We start from the raw sequence: 22,612 nt of genomic DNA, 5'->3' as shown, positions 1-22,612 counted from the left end.
GGGGGATAGTATTTGTCTTTTTCAGAAGCTCTCCAGGTGATTTCAATGCGTTCTGTTGGTTAGGGACCACCAGTCTGTGCCGGTGGCCTTGCAGGAATAAACAGTGCCCCAGAGAGGGGGCATTTAATGTGCTGTGCATTCACTCCCTACTTGCCATCACCATTGCTAAGAAGTTTTAGAATTTGCCAAGATAACCATCTTTGCAGCGTTCCCATTCCCTAGATGGCCCTTCAGAAGTTGTATCCCCCTCTTCACTAGCCCAAGATGGGAGTAACCAACTACCAAGGTGTTCTTCCTTTTGGCCGATGGGACTACAGATAGACTTACTCCACCTGTCCTCCAGGACACCACACTCTGCTGAGTTCCTACCCACTGGTCACTCTTTCTCAGCCTCCTTTGCTATATCTTAGTCTTTCCTGACCTCTTAACATTGGAGGTCTTGGATCTCTTCTCTGTTTACGTTCACATGCCTGTTGCTGTCCCATTGCATGAGTTTCAGTCGTCTCTGCTCACAGATGAAGATCTGCAGACTAAATCTCTCCTCTGAACTCTGGACTCTTGTATGCAACTGCCTCCTGGACATCTCCACTTGGAAGTTCCCTAAGCATCACAAACTCCATCCATCCAAACCTGAACTTGCTGTTTGATCCCTGACCCCTGCTCCTCCTCCAGTCAAACATCTTGGGAGCCATGGCTTTTCTTTCTCTCACTCCCCACATCCAAGATTTCAGGAAATCCTGTTGGTTCCATCAACGAAATATCCAGAACGTCAGCACTTCTTGCCCTTCCTTGCTACCACCTGCGCCACCATCAGCCCTCTCCTTGATGCCTGCAGGAGCTTTACAATTGCTCTTCCTGTATCCACTCTTATAGCCCCACTGCATTCTCCACACAGCAGCCAGAGACATCCTTTAAAGTTGTAAGTCAGATCATTTTAGTCCTCTGATTGGAACCCACCAATGACTCCCATTTCCCTCAGGGTAAAATGCAAAGGCCTCACGGTGGCCACGAGGCGCCAAACAGTGTGATTCCAACTAAACGCCTCCCCATACCTCTCTGACCCCTCATCTCCTGTCTCCCTCCCTCTTCCTCTCTCCACACCAGTTGCATGCCTTCTTGCTGTTCTTTGAAGACACCTGCTGCAGGGTCTTTGCAATGTCTGTTCCTTCTCCCTGGAATGCTGCTCCCCTGGATACGCACATGATTCAGTTCCTCACTTCTTTTAGATCTTGCTCCATTGTTATTTTTTCAATGAGGCCTACCCCAACTTCCCTGTTTAAAAGTGCAGTCTGTCCTCATGATGCTTCCCATTGTGATTTTTCCCCAAACCATTTATTACCTACTAATATAGTGGATACTTGGCTTACCTTGTTTATTGTCTGTCTACCCTTCCATTGCCAACACCCAACATCAGCTCCACCAAGGCAGGAATTTTTGTCTTTTGTTCACTGATTTAGCCCAAGAATCTGTCACATGGTGGGTGCCCAGTCAGTGAACACTAAAGGTAGGAGCACTTTCTAGACCTTAAAGAAAAAACAAAGCTAAAAGTTGTGTCCTGGTCAGAATTTCATCTGTTCTGTATTTAATCTGTGATCTACTAGAGGGTAGGAATTATACCTTCTAGTGGTCCATTCAAAAACAGAAGTGAGTTAGACCAGATTATCTGTCTTTTCTAGTTACATGATTATATGTAGCATTTATTTGGTGACGTTTAAGTATAGAAACAAATTGTGATCTATACGCCTAAGTGTAAATTCAAATTATGACCCTTGGACGAGGCCAGTGTCCTCATATTGGGGAAAATACAGAAATTGGGGGTAAGCATTTAGGAACTTTCATAACAGTATGATAGAGTTCTAGTATATCTGCTGAACCTAATAATAAAAAATGGGGGCTTTTATACGTGTCCCACTTTTTTATTTTATTTTTTCAAAATTTATTTTTAATATAGTTTACAAAAGTATTGGTTCATGATGGGACTGGAAATTAGAACAACCAAAGCAGGTCCTTCACCTCACATAGTTGAAGAGGCACTAATCAAATGGATGCCAGGGCTGACTTAGGAAGCTGGAGTAAAAAAAAAGGCTTGAAACCTTCTGGACCTTTATGAATCATCTCATAGATCTTCAGATTGTCCTCTCCTATAGTGATTTTCAACTTTTTCCGTTTTTACTTTTTCTTCCCCGCCCCCCCAAGCATTAGAACCCTCCCTTTAAATGATCATTGCCATAAAACCCAGATGTAGAGAGCAGATGAAAGCAGACCTGCTCTAGCTGACTATAAACTCAAGGGCTCAGAACCCACCTGCTTGAATCCCCTCCACTCCCTGCAGGTCACTAACATGCCTCAGCAGAGCCCTAGGTCCCTGTACACAAGTCTGAAAACTGTTCTCCTGGATGTGAATTCGAGTTTTTGTTCTACTTTTTGTATGTTTTATAAATAATACATTTGATACATTCTTATTCAAAATTGAGACATTTCTTCATACAATGACACAGCTCTTTGAAGTGCATTATATCCTTACATCCCTGGACTTGACGTTCATGACTTAGAGGTGTCCTAATTTGAAATTTAGACACTTCTCTTATCATAGCCCAGCTGACTGAAAACCAGCAGGGACAAACCTTAGTTAAACAAAGTCATGTGTATTTCAATGAGGGAGACCACACACTGGAGGAACTGGGAGTGTCTCACCAACAAAGGAAAAGATAGGTCTTTCAGAGCATCTTGGAGAATGGTGGAACTTAGGGAAGTTTAATGAAGCAATATTTTGATTGGCTCAAAGCAGGGCTGGGTGTACAGATCTGAACTGTGAAGTAGCCCATGACCTGGAAACTACAAAGTTTCCTTGGAAACTACAGAGTTAAGGAAGACATGGAAGGGGCTTCCCTGGTGGCGCAGTGGTTAAGAATCCTCCTGCCAATGCAGGGGACACAAGTTCAAGCCCTGGTCCGGGAAGATCCCACATATTGTGGAGCACCTAAGCCTGTGCACCACAACTACTGAGCCTGTGCTCTAGAGCCCGCAAGGCACAACTGCTGAGCCTGCCTGCCACAACTACTGAAGCCCATGTATGTAGAACCCGTGCTCCACAACAAAGAGAAGCCACTGCAATGAGAAGCCCACGCACCACAAGGAAGAGAAGCCCCCGCTCGCCACAACTAGAGAAAGCCCGCGTGCAGCAACGAAAACCCAACGCAGCCAAAAAAATAATAATAATAAATTATTTTTTTAAAAAAGATAAAGACATGGAATGTTGTGTCCAGAAACTCCCTAATCTGAAACTCTGCATCTGGGCTGGAAATCCAGGCTCCTTTTCTGTGTCAAAGTGGGATGATTCATTCTTCCTAGTATGATTTCAAACAACAAAGTTTCTGGCAGTCTGTGATTGTGGAGAACAAGGTTTCTCAATGAGATAAGAAAGCAGTGGTCACCCAAAGAAGGGGGTTGTTAGGACACCTTTTAGCTTCAGTGTGACCTTGGGAGAAATATGGTTTCCTGTCAGCTTTGCAGCTGACTTTATCTGTGTTTGTCATCCCAGCCTGATGGGGCTGATTTTTACTTTCTTACTCTCACTGACCAGCCGTTTTACATATACTAGATTCCTCACATCTCTGGGCCTAACATGCTTGATTTTGATCCAGTGGGCCATGAAATGTGTTAATTTGAGATTCTGATAAAGTTCAAATGACAGGTGACTGCACCTGACATCTTAATAGACCAATGATCTAGTGAAGCACTGAAAAATAACTTAATGAAAAATACCTGGAAAAGAAAGCCACTATAAGAACCAATATTAGAGGGCTTCCCTGGTGGTGCAGTGGTTGAGAGTCCACCTGCCGATGCAGGGGATACAGGTTCATGCCCTGGTCCGGGAAGATCCCACATGCCGCAGAGCAGCTGGGCCCGTGAGCCATGGCCGCTGAGCCTGCGCGTCCAGAGTCTGTGCTCCGCAACGGGAGAGGCCACAACAGTGAGAGGCCTGTGTACCTCAAAAAAAAAAAAAAAAAAAAAAGAACCAATATTAGAAATATAGAAAGAGGAAAGAGGTATGAGAAAGCAATTGTTTGAAGTCTTAATAGTGATAAGATTCTTTGACCTGCTAATATCACATAGATCTAGTTTAAGGAAGTCACCAGTTATGAGGAAAAAAATTAATAGGCAAATATACAGCATTATTTTTCATGGGGGAAAAACTGAAAATAACATAAAGGTTGAAGGTGTTGCTAAATACCTGAAATGAATATTTAGTGTCATAGGGAGTGCTCGTGAAATAAGTACAGCAGGAAACAATCAGGATATTAAAATATAGAGTATGATATCAACTTTATTTTTTTAGTTAGAGGATAATATGTATAGAAAATGTCTGCAAGGAAATATATCAAAACATCAACAATGTAATTTAATTATGTAATGTAATGTAATTTCAGCAGGGCTAAATTATAGCAGATTTTGTTTCTTTATTCTTTATTTTCCACAATAAGCTTATATTATTCAAAATACTACAATAAGCATGTATTGCAGCAATACAAAGCAGCTCTAAAAATAAGCATATATTACTCAGCGAAAGAAACTAGTTACTTTAGAAAAAAGTAATGGTTCTTAGCCAGAAAATAAGTATTTTATGAGGAAAATAATATGCTCTATGTTATTACTATTTATGGGGTTGTCAAAATGTGTTTTTCCCACTATGACTCTGTTAGATTGAGGAGGATAATTTTTCATTTTTGATTGGTGGTTTATACGCTGAATAAGGCTGAATGAATCTGAATCTTTTTTTAATTGTAGAATTTTTAGCATGTAAGCCTTTTTGCATAATTAGTCACTTCTACTTGTAGGAAAAACCAATTTAGTAAACCAGAATGCCGCAGTAGTTTGACGTTGGTTCTTTCATCCAGGAAAAGTGTTTCAGACTTCAGACCCTATTATTGTTGATGTTATTTTTAACTTTTTATATTTTTATTTTTTTCTGAAGAATAGATTTCCAGAGTAAGGGATGATGAAATACTATGTCCTTATAAAAAGAACTATGTGGGAAATTATTGAAATTTGGTTAAGATAAATTAAGATTTACAGACAAATTTAGCTTTGGATTTAAATAGCCTTTCTGCCATTTATAGCAAAATTATTTTCATAAATAGGAATGTACATAATTCTTTATTTGAAGATTAGTGTGACTACAAAGTTTCTAAATGTGTAGTGACTTTGTAAGTCTTAACTAGGCCTGTCCTTTTGACCCTCTACAGTCCAGGACAATGTCTGGAGAACTTCCACCAAACATTAACATCAAGGAACCTCGATGGGATCAAAGCACTTTCATTGGACGAGCCAATCATTTCTTCACTGTAACTGACCCCAGGAATATTCTGTTAACCAACGAACAACTAGAGGATGCAAGGAAAGTAGTGCATGATTACAGGTAACATTAACAAGTATGCTTTGGGGCTTAATATATTAATAGATCATCATGTTAGCCTATTGTCTTTAAACCTTCCCTTAGTGATTTTTCAACTTTTTTTTTTGCAATCGAATCCTTTTTAAAAAAAAAAATGTAAGAAATAGGAAGACGTGTTTCATTCCCCACTGTTGACCCTTAACACAGATATCCAGGGTTCGTAGTAACCTGAAAATAAGCCAGCCATCCCTCCAACTCACAGGTGCCAATCCATGAGGTCCCCTTTCTAGAGCCCTGCCTTCTGCTTGCCAATACAACCACACCTGCATCCACAACTTTCTGTCACCAGATGGAGACTGAATCTTACAAAAAGCAAGTCGTCAAGAATTAGGGTAGGTTGTTTGCTTCTTCTCAGATTAAGCCCCAGTGTATAAACCCCACATATAGTAGCTCAGATGGGAAGGATGCTGGTGGCACAGTCTGTAGGTTTGGGATGGACTCCGTCAGTTCAAAGAGCCAGGCATGAAGTGAGAGAAGAGACATGCTCTAAGGCAATGGTCACAACTTTCTTTTTTTTATTATTTATTTAATCTTTTAATACAATTTTTAAAGGTTACACTCCGTTTACAGTCACTACAAAATATCGGCTATATTCCCCGTGTTGTACAATACATCCTTGAGCCTATCTTATATCCAATAGTTTGTACCTCCCACTCCCCAACCCCTATGTTGCCCCGCCACACTATAACTGCTAGTTTGTTCTCTATATCTGTGAGCCTGCGTCTTTTTTGTTACATTTACTAGTTTGTTGTATATGTATGTATATGTTCCACATATAAATGATATCATACAGTATTTGGCTTTCTTTGTCTGACTTATTTCTCTTAGCATAATGCCCTCCAAGTCAATCCATGTTGCTGCAAATGGCAGAATTTCATTCCTTTTTATGGCTGAGTAGTATTCCAGTGTGTGTGTGTGTGTGTGCCACATCTTCTTTAGCCATTCATCTGTTGATGGACATGCAGCTTTCTTGATAAAAGACCATATAAGAAATATTTCAGCCTTCGTGGACCACAGAGGATTTCTGTCTTATTCTGCATGTTCTGCCTATTCTTCTTAGTGTCTTGGGGGTTTGTTTGCTTGTTTGTTTGTTTTCTAGGGCTCTTTTTTTTTTTTTTTTTCAGTACGCGGGCCTCTCACTGCTGTGGCCTCTCCCGTTGTGGAGCACAGGCTCCGGATGCGCAGGCCCAGAGCCATGGCTCACGGGCCCAGCCGCTCCGCGGCATGTAGGATCTTCCCGGACTGGGGCACGAACCCGTGTCGCCTGCATCGGCAGGCGGACTCTCAACCACTGCGCCACCAGGGAAGCCCTCTAGGGCTTTTTGTTTGTTTAGTTGTTTTACAATCCTTTAAAAGATGTAAAAATCACTCTTAGCTAGCCAGCCATACAGACCACAGATAGTAGTTTGCTGACTCCTGCTCTCAGGGAAAGTCAGCCAGAAGCTGAGATTTGGATTAGTGGGAGCTATGAGCCTAAACGTGCCAAGAATAATCCATGCAAGGTACGTATTTAACTGTCACATGTCAGTGAGGCCACCAAGGGCGGTCTATAAACTTTGTTACCAAACACTGAGTCTGGCCAGGTCTTAGCATGTGCAGCCGTGCAGAAAGAGGGCTCCTGAGAAGCAGAAGATCATGGAGCCCTACGAGCAAGTCCTGAGGAACGAGGCAGAGGAAGGCAGCAGAAGCGCATTTCAGAATTCCGGCAAGTCAATGTTCCATGATTCTGGAACAAAAGCCATAAAAAGAGGAGAGGTGGAGATGTAAAGACAGCTAGAGGAGTTGAAAAGAAGCCATAAAAGAGATTGCAAAGCCCCTAAACTTGTAAGAGCAAAATTAAAATCTTCATTGGAGGCAGTGGTGGAGAAGTAATGACAGCAATGGTACCGAGAAAAAGTGGAAACAGAGATGCTGGGGATAAACCTGAGTCACTCTCCAAGGATGAAGATCTGAGGTCGGCACACTTTTTCTGCAAAGGGCCAGATGATAAATATTTTCAGCAGTGCAGGCCCTACAGTCTCATTCTGTGTTGTTTTGCTTGTTCACCACCCTTTAAAAATGGAAGAACCAGTCTTAGCACACCAGCCATTCAGAAATAGGCGTGGGCTGTAGTTTGTCAACTCCTGATATAGATGAAAAGGTGAGAGTGTGAAAAGGATTATATTTCAGGGGGCTAGAGGATGGAGATATAATTTATTGATATATACATTATAATATTGATAATTTATTGATATAATTTATTGATGCTTCTCAAGGAGAAACTAGAAAAATGTGAAAGATGTCATAGTAAGTAGATAAAAGAATTTTCCTGTAATGAGGACAAACATCCACAAATTAGGCTCACCCTGTTTCAGGCAAAGAGACCCACATATGGAGATTTTTTTTTTCTTTTTTCTACAAAGCAACTTTTAAAAATTTCATAAACATTCAAACAGGGGAAAAAAGTTATTAAAAATGAACAAATGACAGAGAAGTCTCAATCTTCTTATCTATGCACTGAGTGCCAGAGGACAGTAAAGGAACATGTGCCGAGTTTCCAGGAGAAAGCATGTAACCCAGAAATTTTATACCAGAGTGTCTCTGTTTACAGAGGCAACAGAAAAATACATAACAACATCAGAAATAAACTCCTCATAAATCCTTCTTGAGAGGTCAGGAGATGAAGCGAAATTGAGTTCAAAAATAAGAAATCCGTAGTATATTGTGATTCCTCAAACAGTTCAAAATAGAATTACCATATGATCCAGCCATTCTACTTCTGAGTATATACCCAAAAGAATTGGAAGCAGGGTCTTGAACAGATATTTGCACACCCATGTTCACAGTGGCATTACTCATAATAGCCAAAGGTGGAAGCAACCCAAGTGTCCATGGATGGATGAATGGCAAAATAAAATGTGGTATATTCACACAATAGAATACTATTCAGCCTTAAGAAAAAAGGAAATCCTAACACGTGCTACAACATGGATTAACCTTGAAGACATTATGCTAAGTGAAATAAGCCAGTCACAAGAGGACAAATTATTGTACAATACTACTTATATAATGTGCCTGGAGTAGCCAAATTCATAGAGACGGAAAATAGAATGGTGGTTGCCAGGGCCTAGGGGGCCGGGGAATCAGGAGTTATTGTTTAATGAATACAGTCTCTGTTGGGGACGATGAAAACATTCTGGAGATGGATGGTGGCAGTATTTGGACAATAACATGAATATGCTTAGTACCACAAAACTGTACAGTTAAAAATGGTTGAGATGGTAAACTTTGTTATATATTGTATTACAGTAAAAAAAAAAAAAAGGAAGGTGTAATATAAATAGACTAGTGACGAATGTCAAAACTGTTAAAATAGAAATAGTTGTTGCATTTCTAGTTATAAAGCAATGTATAGGCAAAAAGAAATTGTAAGTGTTTTGTAAAAACTAGTAATAGCTATCTGAATCTAAAGCCCTAGATTGTAGTATCAAAAAAATTTTTTTTAATTAAAAAAAAGGAAGAGGAATTAAAAGTATACCAAATATTTATCTTAAATAGGAGGTGGACTCAAAAGTATGTATGGTTTGGGTCTTTACCATGTTAGAGAAACGTATTGTAGAATGCTTTTGAGAATCTTTTTTTTTTTTTTTTGCTGTACGTGGGCCTCTCACTGTTGTGGCCTACTCCCGCTGCGGAGCACAGGCTCCGGACGCGCAGGCTCAGCGGCCATGGCTCACGGGCCTAGCCGCTCTGCGGCATGTGGGATCTTGCCGGACTGGGGCACGAACCCGTGTCGCCTGCATCGGCAGGCGGACTCTCAACCACTGCGCCACCAGGGAAGCCCAGTTTTGAGAATCTTAATGGTAACCACTAGTCAAGTTAAATCTTAGTATATATCTTCTAAAACCCCAAAGGCATAAAAACAAAGACAGTGTAATAAGTGTAACTAAAGGTAAAACGAAAAAACTGTCATAGAAGCTTTTAAAATAACGTAAAACGAGATGGAGGAGGCCAGACAACTTAGTAATAACAGTATGTGTAAAAGGGATTAAAACCCTCTATTAAAATCAGAGACTTTACAATTGTGTAAAAACACTTAAAAAGCTCAACAGTGACATGGCATCTCAATCAGAATGCATGAGGGTTGCTAGCTACATGACTTATCTCTGTATGAGGTCATTGTGCATGGAAAAATTCCTTCAAGAATCATTGAGCACCTCACCTTCTTTTCTCTTCACCTTTTAGGGAATATAAAACCCTTAAAGTCTGTGTCATAAATTGCTCCACTGGGGATTAAGGGTAATGCTGCTTTTATCATGTCTGCTCTTATATTCATTATATATCTATATCTATATATATCTTTATATATTCATCAGTAAAACCAATTGGTGAATTAATGGATAAGAAATACCCCAGAGTTCTCCTACCCACTAAGAAACAAATTAGCTGTGAACTCTCAGAGGAGAATAGCTCAAAGGGTTAGTTGGAGTCAAGGAAGTATCATGTACAATGTACCTTCAAGGAATATGAATACCAATAATCTATAGTCCTCATGGGATACCAACGTGCTATTTTAGTATAAATCCAAAGGGAAGTAATAAAAATGGCTGACATTACAAAGCAGGACGAAGGTAACTTCAAATAAAAAGGAAGCTGTATGAAAACCGGACAAAATTCAGTTCAGAGTGAATAGATCAGAAAAATTTGATATTTATAAAATGACCATGTTCGGTATTCATGAACTAGTTAATGTTACATCAAAATATACAAAGAAAAGACTGTTAGAAATACAGACAGAACTTGATTAATCACATCATAATTGTTCAGTACTTTCCTTTAACTGTACAAAAAGAAAAACCAAAAGTAAAATTACAAAGTAAAAATAATGAGAAAATTTAATATGAAAACGTAAGGGATTGTGCCAGAATTGTACTCTGAGTGGAAGTTTATAGTTTTACATGTCTCTGATCAAACCTTAAAGGCTTACAACAAATGAACTGAGACTTCAGCTTAAGAGATTAAAGAACAGCACAAAATAATAAAAAGAAAATAACAATAGCACATGCTGTGTAATGATACTGCCTGAATCACTTCATGTGCATTCATTTAAGCCTCAACAACCCTTGAAGGTAGGTGTTCTTGTTATGCCCATTTTTCAGATGAAAGAACTAAGGCAGAAAAGTCAAAGTCCTGCCACTGTTAAGTGGCAGAGCCAGCATAGAAACTCAGACAGTCTGACTCCAGAGTTCATGTTGTTAACCACTATATAGACTGTTTTTCAAAGAAAACAGAGAGAAGGTCATTTTTTTAAGGTCAGAAATTAACAGAACTGAAAAATACATGAAAAACTCGTTCTCTGATAAGCCCAGAGAAAGATAAGCCTCTGGCACATCTAGTCAATATAAATAAATAAATAAAACTCAAAATATGTAACAGGAGGATAAGAAAGTTGCCTGTGAGAAATAGAAATATAAAAATGAAGGGGATTCCCTGGTGGCGCAGTGGTTAAGAATCCTCCTGCCAGTGCAGGGGACATGGGTTCAATCCCGGGTCTGGGAAGATCCCACATGCAGCAGAGCAGCTAAGCCTGTGTGCCACAGCTACTGAGCCTGCGCTCTAGAGCCCACGAGCCACAATTACTGAAACCCGTGCGCCTAGAGCCCGTGCTCTGCAACAAGAGAAGCCACCACAATGAGAAGCCCGTGTACCGCAATGAAGAGTAGCCCCTGCTCAACACAACTAGAGAAAGCCCATGCGCAGCAACAAAGACCCAACGCAGCCAAAAATAAATAAGTTAAATAAATAATTTTTTTAAAATGAAGCCTACTATGTAGCTCTTTGCTAAAACTTTTAGAAATATTAGTGAAATGTCTAGCCTTCTATGAATATATAAATTACCAAAATTGACTCAATCCAAAATAAGGCAAGGAAAGAGAAAAAAAAAGAAACAAGGAAGAGATGAGACAAATAGAAAACAAAGAACAAGATGGCAAAATAAATAAATAAAAATAAAACTTTCCCACAAAAATCTCCAAGGCTAATTAGCATCACAGGTGAAAGAAATTATTTCTTCACAGAAAGAAACTATATCAATTCCATCACAAACTCTCTCAGAAAATAGAAGAGGGGGAAAGACTTCTTCATCCATTTTATGAGACCACTGATAGCAAAACCAAAGGGATTACAAGACAAAAATTACAGATCAATATCCCTCATAAACATAGACACAAAAAATCCTCAACAGGGCTTCCCTGGTGGTGCAGTGGTTGAGAGTCCGCCTGCCGATGCAGGAGACACGGGTTCGTGCCCTGGTCTGGGAAGATCCCACATGCCGCGGAGCAGCTAGGTCCGTGAGCCATGGCTGGTGAGCCTGTGCGTCCGGAGCCTGTGCTCCGCAACGGGAGAAGCCACAACAGTGAGGCCTGTGTACAGCAAAAAAAAAAAAAAAAAAAAAAAAAAAAAATCTGTATGACTTTGGGATAGGCAAAGGTTTCTTAGATAAGACATAAGCATGAACAATAAGGGAAAAGATATGTCTCTCCACTTCGTAAGACACTGTTTAGAAAACAAAAATGCAATTCACAGACTGGAAGAAAATATTTGCAAAACGTATAGCTCATAAAGGACTTATGTCCAGAATAGATAAAGAATTCTTTTCATTCCAACCCAATATGTTTAAATGGTGAAAAGATTTGAATAGGCTGATGACACTAAACCAAAGAAAATATAGAAATATCAAGTAAGCATATGGAAAGATGCTGAGCATCATTAGTTGCTACGGAAATGCAAATTAAAACTACAATGAAATATCACCTCACACCTGTCAGAATCAAAAAGACAACAAATAACAACTGTTGGTGAGGATGTGGAGAAAAGGGAATCCTTCTGCCCTTTTAGTGGGAATGTAAATTGGTGCAGCCACCTATGGAAAATAGTATGGAGGTTTCTTTAAAAATTAAAAATAGAACTACCGTATGATCCAGCAATTCCATTCCTGGGTATTTATTCAAAGAAAACAAAAACACTAATTAGAGAAAGATATATGTACCCCTGTGTTTATTACAGCATTATTTACAATAGCCAAGATATAGAAGCAACGTAAGTACCAATCAATAGATGAATGGATAAGAAGATGTGGTATATATAGATATGTAAAACATCTCTTACTCAGCCATAAAAAAGAATGAAATCTTGTCATTTCCAACAACACAGATGGACTTGCGTGTATTATACTAAGTGAAAATAAGTCAGACAGCGAAAGACAAATACTGTATGATTTTACTTATAAGTAGAATCTAACAAATAAAACAAATGAACATAAAACAAAAACAAACTCATAGATACGGAGAACAAACAGGTGGTTGCCATAGGAAAGGGGGTTGGGGGGAGGAGAGAAATTGGTGAGGGAGAATAAGAGATTCAAACTCCCAATTACAAAATAAATGAGTCACATGTATACATGAGGTACAGTACAGTGTGGGGATGTGTCAATAACTATAATTTTAATATCTCTGTAAGATGACAGATGGTAACTAGACTTAATCGTGGTGATCATTTTGAAATGTACAGAAGTACTGAATCACTATGTTGTGTACCAGGAACTAACATAGTGTTGTAGGTCAATTGTACTTCAAAAACAAACAAACAGACAGACAAACTCATAGAAAAAGAGATCAGATTTGTGGTTACCAGAGGCGGGGGTTGGGAGAGGGGGAATTGGCTGAAGGCAGTCAGAAGGTATAAACTTCCAGTTATAAAATAAATAAGCACTTGGGATGTGATGTACAACATGGTAAATAGAATTAACACTGCTGTACGTTATATATGAAAGGTGTTACGAGAGTAAAGTCTGAGTTCTCATCAGCATGACAAATATTTTTTTCTGTCTTTAATTTTGTATCTGTATGAGATGATGAATGTTCACTAAACTATTGTGCTGATCATTTCATGATGTATGTAAGTCAAGTCATTATGCTGGATGCGTTCAACTTAGACAGTGCTGTATGTCAACTATTCTCAACAAAACTGAAAGAAAAGAGTATACATTGTAAAGTCTAAAAATGAAAAACAAAACAAAAACCACAATGAGATACCATTTTATACCTACTAGAATGGCTAAAAAGAGAATTGATAAATACCTGTGGTTCATTCACTGAATGGAGTACCACCACTCAGCAATTAACCGGTCACTGATACAGCAAAGATGCATCTGAAAGCACTATGCAAAGTTGAAGAAGCCAGACACATAATACTACTCACTCATATGATTCCATTCATGTGAAATTCTCAAAGAGGCAATACTGTAATGGTAGAAAGCAGATCTGTGGTTGCCAGGAAGTGGGGGAATGACTCCTAAGGGGCCTGAGGGAACTTTTGGGTAGGTGAAAATATTCTATACCATGATTCTGAAGGTGGTTACACCACCGTGTACATTTTTCAAAACTCATCAAATTGTATACTTAAATGAATGACTTTTATAATATTTAAATGATACCTTAATAAAGAGATTTAATTTCTTTTAATGTTATGGGAGCATAGAAAACAAAAAGAGATGCTTTCCCCTTTGGTAACCGTAGGTTTGTTTTCTGACAGTATTTTTCAATTTCATTCCTAAGAACAATTATGTTTATATATATATATATATTTTTTTTTTAATATATATAAATAAATAAAATACCTGGGAATTAACTTACCCAGAAGTAGGAGGCAAGTACAGACCACTGGGCGACATTAAAAGATGCCTTTGGGGCTTCCCTGGTGGCGCAGTGGTTGAGAGTCCGCCTGCCGATGCAGGGGACACGGGTTCGTGCCCCTATCCCGGAAGATCCCACATGCCGCGCAGCGGCTGGGCCCGCGAGCCATGGCCGTGGAGCCTGTGTGTCCGGAGCCTGTGCTCCGCAATGGGAGAGGCCACAGCAGTGAGAGGCCCGCGTACAGCAAAAAAAAAAAAAAAAAAAAAAAATAGACGCCTTTGAGTAACTGGAGAAATATGTGGTAGGCCTGGATAGAAAGTCTTATTGAAAAAAAAAAAAAAAGATGCCTTTGAGTAACTGGAGAAATATGTGGTAGGCCTGGATAGAAAGTCTTATTGCTGTAGAGAGCAGTTCTCTTCAGCTTAATATAGTTTTGGTCAAAATACAATTCTATCCCCTATAAAATTAACAAAATAATTCTAAGAGTTATCTGGAAGAACAAATTACTGGGTGTAACTAAGGCACTTTTGAGGAAGCAGACGAAGAGTAGTGGAGTGAAGGATCATTGCTCTACCAGGTATTAAAATGGACCCTCAGATAAAATGGTGGGCTTGGCAACAGGAGGTGTAGATGATGGGCACACTGTAGAAAGTCCAGAAATCAAGCCTAACATTCACAAAAGTTCATGATGGTAAATATAACATTGAAATCTTGGTATTGGAAGGGCAGACCAGCCAACTGTAATCTAAAATTAAGCAATTTCACATATTCATATCTTAAGATAAATTTCCAATAGATTAAAACTGTGACCAAAAAAAAAAAAAACTATTAGGAAAATGCAAAGAAGTATATAGGTGAACATACCTATAATCCTGAACTGGGTCACGCCTTTCTAGGCAGAAACTTCCCATTTGTTCCTACCTGACTGCATAATAATAAAAATTTTCAGGGTGGCAGATAACATAACTAAACAAAATTATCCACATTGTATAAAGAATACAACAGGTCACCTAGATAATAATAATGGGGCTTCCCTGGTGGCGCAGTGGTTGAGAGTCCGCCTGCCGCTGCAGGGAACCCGGGTTCGTGCCCTGGTCCGGGAAGATCCCACATGCCGCGGAGCGGCTGGGCCCGTGAGCCATGACCGCTGAGCCTGCGCGTCCGGAGCCTGTGCTCCGCAACAGAAGAGGCTACAGCGGTGGGAGGCCCGCGTACCACAAAATAATAATAATAATAATGATAATAATAATAATAATAATAATGCTACTGCTGCTGAGGATTAAAAAAAACATACTCAAGTAGAGAAAAAGGAAAAAAGATATATTTACAGTTTTAATATTTTACATAACTTTTGTCTCAGCAAATGTACTCATTTCTTTCTAAATAATCTTGGATGTGGGAAAAGTTTTATTTATAAGGATATTTACTTCCTTATCCCGTACCAATGGAAAAGGTTAAAAGCAATTAAAGTGTCCAACAGTAGGGGATTGGTATAATTTCTAAGGCTGCCATAACACATTACCACAAACTGAGTGGCTTAATACAACAGAAATTTATTCTCTCACAGTTGCAGACTCTAGAAGTCTGAAATCAAGGTGTTGGCAGGGCCCTCCTCCCTCTGATGGCTCTAGGGCAGAATCCCTCCTTTCCTCTTCCAGCTTCTGGTGGCCCTAGGCTTGTAACTACGTCACTCAAGTAAGGTAGATAGCTAGTGGGAAGCAGCCGCATAGCACAGGGAGATCGGCTCGGTGCTTTGTGACCGCCTGGAGGGGTGGGATAGGGAGGGTGGGAGGGAGACGCAAAAGGGAGGGGATATGGGAACATATGTATATGTATAACTGATTAAATTTGTTATAAAGCAAAAAATAAAAAAATAAAAAATAAAATAAATTAAAAAAAAAAATCTCTGCCTCTGTCATCACATGTCCTTCTTTGTGTGGCTGCACTTGGTCGTATAAAGGCATCAATCATTTGATTTGCTCCCTCCCGCCCCCAGCCGATCCAGCATGACCTCATCTTAACTATGTAATTACATCTGCAAAGACCCTATTTATAAATAAGGTCACATTTTGAGGTTCCAGGTGGACAAGAATTTTAGGGGGGACACTATACAACCCAGTACAAATGATATAGAAGAATATCTAAAGATATAGAGAAATGTTTACAAAATATTATTGAATAAAAAAGGTGATTTGATACAATGCCTTTAAATTAAAAATTCATGTATAATAGATCCAATAAAAGCCTGAAAGGGCATTTACCAAAGCAGTGCCAGTGGTGCTAAGTTGGGAAAGGCTTGAATGATTTTAATTGTGTTAATGAATTCCTGTATTTTCTAAATTTCTTGCAATGAATATGTCTTTCTTTGATACAGAGGAAAAATAGTGAGCCTTTCTTATCTAGGTTTTCAAACTATAGGTTTAAAAATGAATTCACATTCTGATTGCTACAGCTTTTGTCTAATGAGTTAAAAATATCTTAGCATTTACAGAGTTCAAAGTACATTTTTAAATGCCATTTAAACAAAGAATATTTCAAAGTTGAATACTTCCCTATTATACAAGATGCTTTTGTTTTTCCAAATTATGGGCAATTTGAGGTTTATGGGTTTGACATGCTCATTTTAAGTGTTTATTGTCTTTTGTATTATTAGAATTTCCCTGACTCTGTAATAGTTAGATTTGTCACTCCAGACACAGATGTTCTAGGTAAACATAAACTTCAGAATATTCTAGCTACATGTCTTTAGAGCACTGGTGAGATATTTGGAATGAATAATTGCCATGTTATTTGTTGCTGTTTTCCTAGGCAAGGAATTGTTCCTCCGGGTCTCACAGAAAATGAGTTATGGAGAGCAAAGTACATCTATGATTCAGCTTTTCATCCCGACACTGGTGAAAAGATGATTTTGATAGGAAGGATGTCAGCTCAGGTTCCAATGAACATGACCATCACAGGTTGTATGATGACATTCTATAGGTGAGTTCTGGCAATGTAACGACAGTTTGTTTGCTTTATATTCCAGAAGCTTAAAGTACATTTTTTTATGTGAGTGGTTTTATCGAAATAAATGTCATTTCATGTGGAGTTTCATTTTGTATAAATGTTGCAATTCTTGGGGGTTCTTTTACCTTTTCCCTCTGTTGAATAGAACTCTCCTTCTTGCCCAAAAGGAGGTTGAATTTCTCCCTAAATCTTAGACCCAAAAGAAAATGAGAAAGAAAATAAAAAGATCCTCTAAGCAGATTTTGTTTAATCCATTCATATAATATAGGTATAAGTATAGGTGTAGGTGTAGACAGATAGGCTTATACATTATATATGTAGTGAGGAGGGACCAGAAATAGCCTACAAATGGCTTTTTTCCCTAAGAGAAGGGACCTAACATTAATCACATTAATTGAGTGCCTACTCTTTGCTGGGCTTCCTTACAAATTTAAGATAAAATTTAAATAAGTTAGCTCCATCCTCACCCTAACCCTCTTGAGTTTGTTGCTATCCATATCTAACGAATGAGGAAACTGAGAATCAGACAAGATAAAAATCTGCCCAGCCACACTGGTCCTCGGCCTTTGACCCAGAACACACAGTCCTGGACCCAGCGTTCTCCCTTCTCCAGTCCATCTCCTCTCTGGTTACTGATGCTCACGTTGTCCATTCTGCATGCGGCTAGCTCACAAGCGCTGGTGGGTATGTGATGGATCGTTCTGTTTCAGGACCACACCGGCAGTGCTGTTCTGGCAGTGGATCAACCAGTCCTTCAATGCCGTGGTCAATTACACCAACAGAAGTGGAGATGCTCCCCTCACTGTAAAGTAAGACTGGAAGATTTAACTGTCCTCTGCACTTCTCTGGTGTTCATTTGATTCGCTGGTGTTGCTCTCCTGGTTAAAAAAGTATATTCGTACAAATTGTTTATATGGTTTGGAATCCTAGGGAGCCTATTTTTCAGTAGTGTTTCTTTTCCTCCCTTTCTATGTAGGTAACGGTTTTTTGCAGCCTGCCTTTTCAGACATTATCCATGCTGTTAGTGGCTCTGGTAGGAGGACATGGCTCCCACACCCTAGGGCGCATCCCCTCCCTCGCCCCCGCAGAACACACAGCAGGCAGCTCAGGGCTGGCTTGTGTGAAATGACACACTGTACCCCCATCCACCCTGTGGGTGTAGACAGATACCAACATCAAAAGTAGCAGAATCAACAGTGTGATCTCTGCAGAAATCCAGGGGAATTTTATATCTGATTTGTCTTTAAAATAGGACGCCTCCGGAACCCAAAAGAAAGTGAATGGATTTAAAATTTTGCCTCCTGTGAAAAGATGTTCAGATAGGCTAAAGTGATTAGTTAACCAAAACTTTGAGCCTAACTTAATAACACTTCAAAGCATTTTCTTTTTTGTTTTAACTCTCAAATTTCTTTTGACCATCTGTAGTCTTCTATTATCATCCTAGGGAACAAAGAATATTGAAATCTGCAACCCAGCAGTGCTGATCACACCTTCATTTCATCCAATCCTTGAATTAAAATTTATTTTAAAATAAAAGAGAACTGATTGGGCTTAATTGTATTTTGAGGATGAGACTTATAGTATTTTTATACCATAAGATGTCATTTTTAGAATGGCAGCACTGCATTTTTACTTTCAGTATGTATAGTGATATTTTGAGAAGTCTTTTTTTATTTAAGCAAATATGCTACAAATATTTAACCTAATATGCATTTTCCCACATTTGTAGCTCCCTGCACAGTCCCTGCTTCCTTCTCCCCCCACCTCACCACGTATACATGTTCTCTATGTCTACTCATTTGGTGTGGTAGTTAGGTTCTATGTGAAGAATGCCATTTTTGTATGGGTCTGCTTGCTTTTTCTCTGAATATCTCTACTTGTAGAGTGATGACGAATGTTGTTTTGTGGGATCTCCTTTTTTTAATTTATTTTATTGAAGTATAGTTGATTTACAATGTTGTGTTAATTTCTGCTGTACAGCAAAGTGATTCAGTTACACATATATACGTTCTTTTTCATATTCTTTTCCATTATGGCTTATCACAGGATGCTGAGTATAGTTCCCTGTGCTATACAGTAGAACCTTGTTGTTTATCCATTCTATACATAATAGTTTGCATCTGCCAACTCCAAACTCCCAATCCATCCCTCCCCAACCCCGCTCCCCCTTGGCAACCACAAGTCTGTTCTCTATGTCTGTGAGCCTGTTTCTGTTTCTTCGATAAGTTCATTTGTGTCATGTTTTATGGAATCTATTCTTAATCTTCATTTCTTCCAAAAATGTTGGGCTTGAGTTTTCTGACATACACTTGTTGTTTATGTACTATTTTCCCTCTTTTCAGTGAATTGGGAACAGCTTATGTTTCTGCAACAACAGGTGCTGTAGCAACAGCTCTAGGACTCAATGCATTAACCAAGGTACTCAGATTTTTATTTCCATAGCAGTAAAGCTTCTTAATTTGTTCTCACCTGCCTGGCTCTAAGTCTCTCTGTTAATTTCTCAAAATAGTTCAAGTCCTATGACTCTCTTATTATAGTCATTATCTTCGACTGCTTTCTTAAAGTATATCTTTCAATACGTTTGGGAAGGAGTGTCACTAATAACATCTGCCAAGACCCTGGTCTGTACCTGGCACTGTGTATTCAATGCTAAATGCTCACCCACCCATACATCCCACCAGAGGCTGGGTGCCGGGCTGGGTACCTCCAGGCACTCCCCTGAAGAGGTAGAGGAGTCAGCATCTGAACCCAAGACTGTGGGACTCCAAAGCCCCTGCTCCATCAGCCACATAAAGCCATCAAAATATCTTGGAAGTCTGCCTTGTCCCAGTATGCCCAGGCTGGAAATAGAAAAGTACCTCTAGGAAACCAAGTTTTGAACGTACTCTTGGCCCAAGTTTCTATACAAATAGGACTCTGCATTTGTAGAGGTTTTCAAGAAGAAATAAGTACTTGCATTCAGTACTACAGGAAAAATAAGATCTTGCTTTTGGAATTATCTTTTCTGCAGCATGTCTCTCCGCTCATAGGACGGTTTGTTCCCTTCGCTGCGGTAGCTGCTGCTAATTGCATTAATATTCCATTAATGAGGCAAAGGTAAGGTTAATATGCCCTCTTAGAGAGGACTTGTGCTTGACAGTAGGGTCTTATAATAATCTGCTTTGTTGAAACTTAAATAAATTTGTTTTATTTTAATATTTACAGATGAAGTTTTATGAGATCTGGGATCTGCTTCCAAATAATCTGGTTTTGGGGGCGAGGGTGGGTCCATTGATGAAACAAGGTCAGCTCTGAGTTGCTGATTATTAAAGCAGGCTGATGGCCTTATGGGGTTTAGAATAGTCTTTCTACCTCTGTATAATAAAAAGTTTAAAAATAGATCTCAAACTTACGTCTATGCCTAGAAAACTTCTTCTGTACAATAGGTTCTTCCCCCGTTCCCCCAAATTTTCTCTTGAAGTTTCAAATAATATTAATCGATATCTCTGGAAGTATTTTTTAGTGCTGGCAAAAATTAAAGGAGAAGAGAAAATGAGAAAAAAGCATTTTGGAATGGATAACGAAAAACAGGGTAACAGTAGGAGCTATAATTGTAGCAGTAGTGACCATAGTTAAATATCCAATAGTTCCGTGTACTTGTGACTCCTGTGTCCATATAGTTAGTTTATTTTTTATTTTTTTATGTTATTTTACTTTTTTTTTGCGGTACGCGTGCCTCTCACTGTTGTGGCCTCTCCCATTGCGGAGCACAGGCTCCGGACGCGCAGGCTCAGCAGCCATGGCTCACGGGCCTAGCCGCTCCGCGGCATGTGGGATCTTCCCGGACCGGGGCATGAACCCGTATCCTCTGCATCGGCAGGCGGACTCTCAACCACTGCGCCACCAGGGAAGCCCTATATTTTAATAATTATATCTATCTCTCATTTGGAAAGTTGCTCAAATTTGCACCTGAGCTTGGAAATCAGCCTTATCTCTAAGTTAGTGTATTCACCTGTTGAGTCCTATTGTTATTCAAAATGCTACACCTTTTTTTTTTTTACAAAGTTTACTAGCATTATTTTACTTGTGTGTCTATCACGCGAGGAATAAACATGTTTGTGGTTTTAAAAATAGACTTATTAGTGCCAAAAACGACACTGGAGTGGATTTTTGGATTAAGTAGGGACTTGGGCTTTCACAGCTTCAGTAGTGTTTCCAGCCATTCCACGAAGGCACCTTTGAACTTCTTTGCCCGTGTCTTGCTCTCTAGAGAACTCAAACTTGGCATTCCTGTCACAGATGAAAACGGGAACCGCCTGGGCGAGTCGGCAAACGCTGCCAAACAAGCCATCACGCAAGTAGTCGTCTCCAGGATCCTTATGGCAGCCCCCGGCATGGGTGAGTAGAACTTTGCCATCCATTCATTTATTCGGTACGTTTCAATCAAACAAGCGTTGGTGCACCAGTGAGCAATAACCGCAAAGGATCCCTTCCCTTAGTGGAAATTACTTTCTGGCGGGGGAAGCAGAAAACTAACAAAAATAAGTAAAATATGAATATGTGAGATGGTTATAGAGCTAAGGGGGGGAAAAGAGGGTTGGGGATCTTGGGGTGGAAGTGCTATCGAACGTAAGTCCATGTGCCCGACATATAGTGAGGCCAAACGATGCCAAAATGTTGGAGTTTGGAGCAGAGAAAGGTTTATGGCAGGGCCATGCAAGGACAACGGGTGGCTCATGCCCCCAGAAACCCCCGAAGGGTTTCAGCAAAGCATGTTGAAAGGCCAGGTGAGGGAGCGGGGGCACAGGGTGTGTGCTCAACTCATGCACAATTCTCTGATTGGTTGATGGCGAGGTAACAGGACAGTTAACATTATCAATCCTTAGGCACCAGAAGGTCTGGGGGCTACGTGCTCATGATCATCAAGTAGTTAATTTCTTCCATTTGGTGGTGGTTTTTAGCATCTGAAAAACTCGGGAAATATCCATGAGGTACTGTTAGCTGGGTACTTCAGAGAGGAGATGCAGCAGAGGATATGGGGAAGGGGTCTGTCCCAGGAAGACCCCGTGGGGTCCTGCTTGGTTACAGAAGTAGACTAGACAGATTGGAGGGAGGGAGCCAAGTGGTTCCAGGGTCGAATATTCTGGGCAGACGGAACAGCAGGAGAGCAGGGAGCTGTGCCCGGTGTGATGGAAGCATCACAGGAGGCAGGTGAGGCGGGAAGAGAGAGAAGGGGGTGGGAACAGTAGAAAGGAGTAGACGAGGCCCCAGTGCGCAGAACGCAGATGGCCCTGCAAGGATTTGGAGCCCTGGCTTTTAGTCTGAGGGGTAGGAGGCCGTGGAGGGTTTCGAGCACAGGAGTGGTAATAATAATCCGGCTTAGGTTTTAACTGAGTGACTCAGGGTCCTGCGTTGAGAGTAGGCTGAAGAGGGACCAAGAATGGTGGCTGGAGACTGTTCAGGAAGCTGTTGACTACTGCAGGCAAGAGATTATGGTAGT

At 40.0% G+C, this 22,612-nt stretch overlaps 1 protein-coding gene across 2 annotated transcripts in view; it reads left to right on the top strand.

Moving 5' to 3' along the window:
- SFXN1 (sideroflexin 1) overlaps positions 1-22,612 on the top strand; it is a 46,469-nt gene that overhangs the window by 9,924 nt on the left and 13,933 nt on the right. For both annotated transcript variants that reach the window (XM_081233366.1, XM_081233365.1), the window contains exons 2-7: positions 5,247-5,419; positions 16,936-17,106; positions 17,844-17,942; positions 19,476-19,551; positions 20,144-20,229; positions 21,383-21,510. In XM_081233366.1, coding sequence (XP_081089492.1) covers positions 5,256-5,419; positions 16,936-17,106; positions 17,844-17,942; positions 19,476-19,551; positions 20,144-20,229; positions 21,383-21,510 — 724 coding nt within the window. In that variant the 5' untranslated portion in view covers positions 5,247-5,255. The remainder of the gene's footprint in view (positions 1-5,246; positions 5,420-16,935; positions 17,107-17,843; positions 17,943-19,475; positions 19,552-20,143; positions 20,230-21,382; positions 21,511-22,612) is intronic.

The sequence above is a fragment of the Mesoplodon bidens genome (genome assembly GCF_964165515.1).
Source record: "Mesoplodon bidens genome assembly, chromosome: 4".
NCBI classification, from domain to species: domain Eukaryota; kingdom Metazoa; phylum Chordata; class Mammalia; order Artiodactyla; family Ziphiidae; genus Mesoplodon; species Mesoplodon bidens.
Note: the sequence above shows the minus strand (reverse complement) of the source record. Positions and strands in the feature narration are given on the sequence as shown.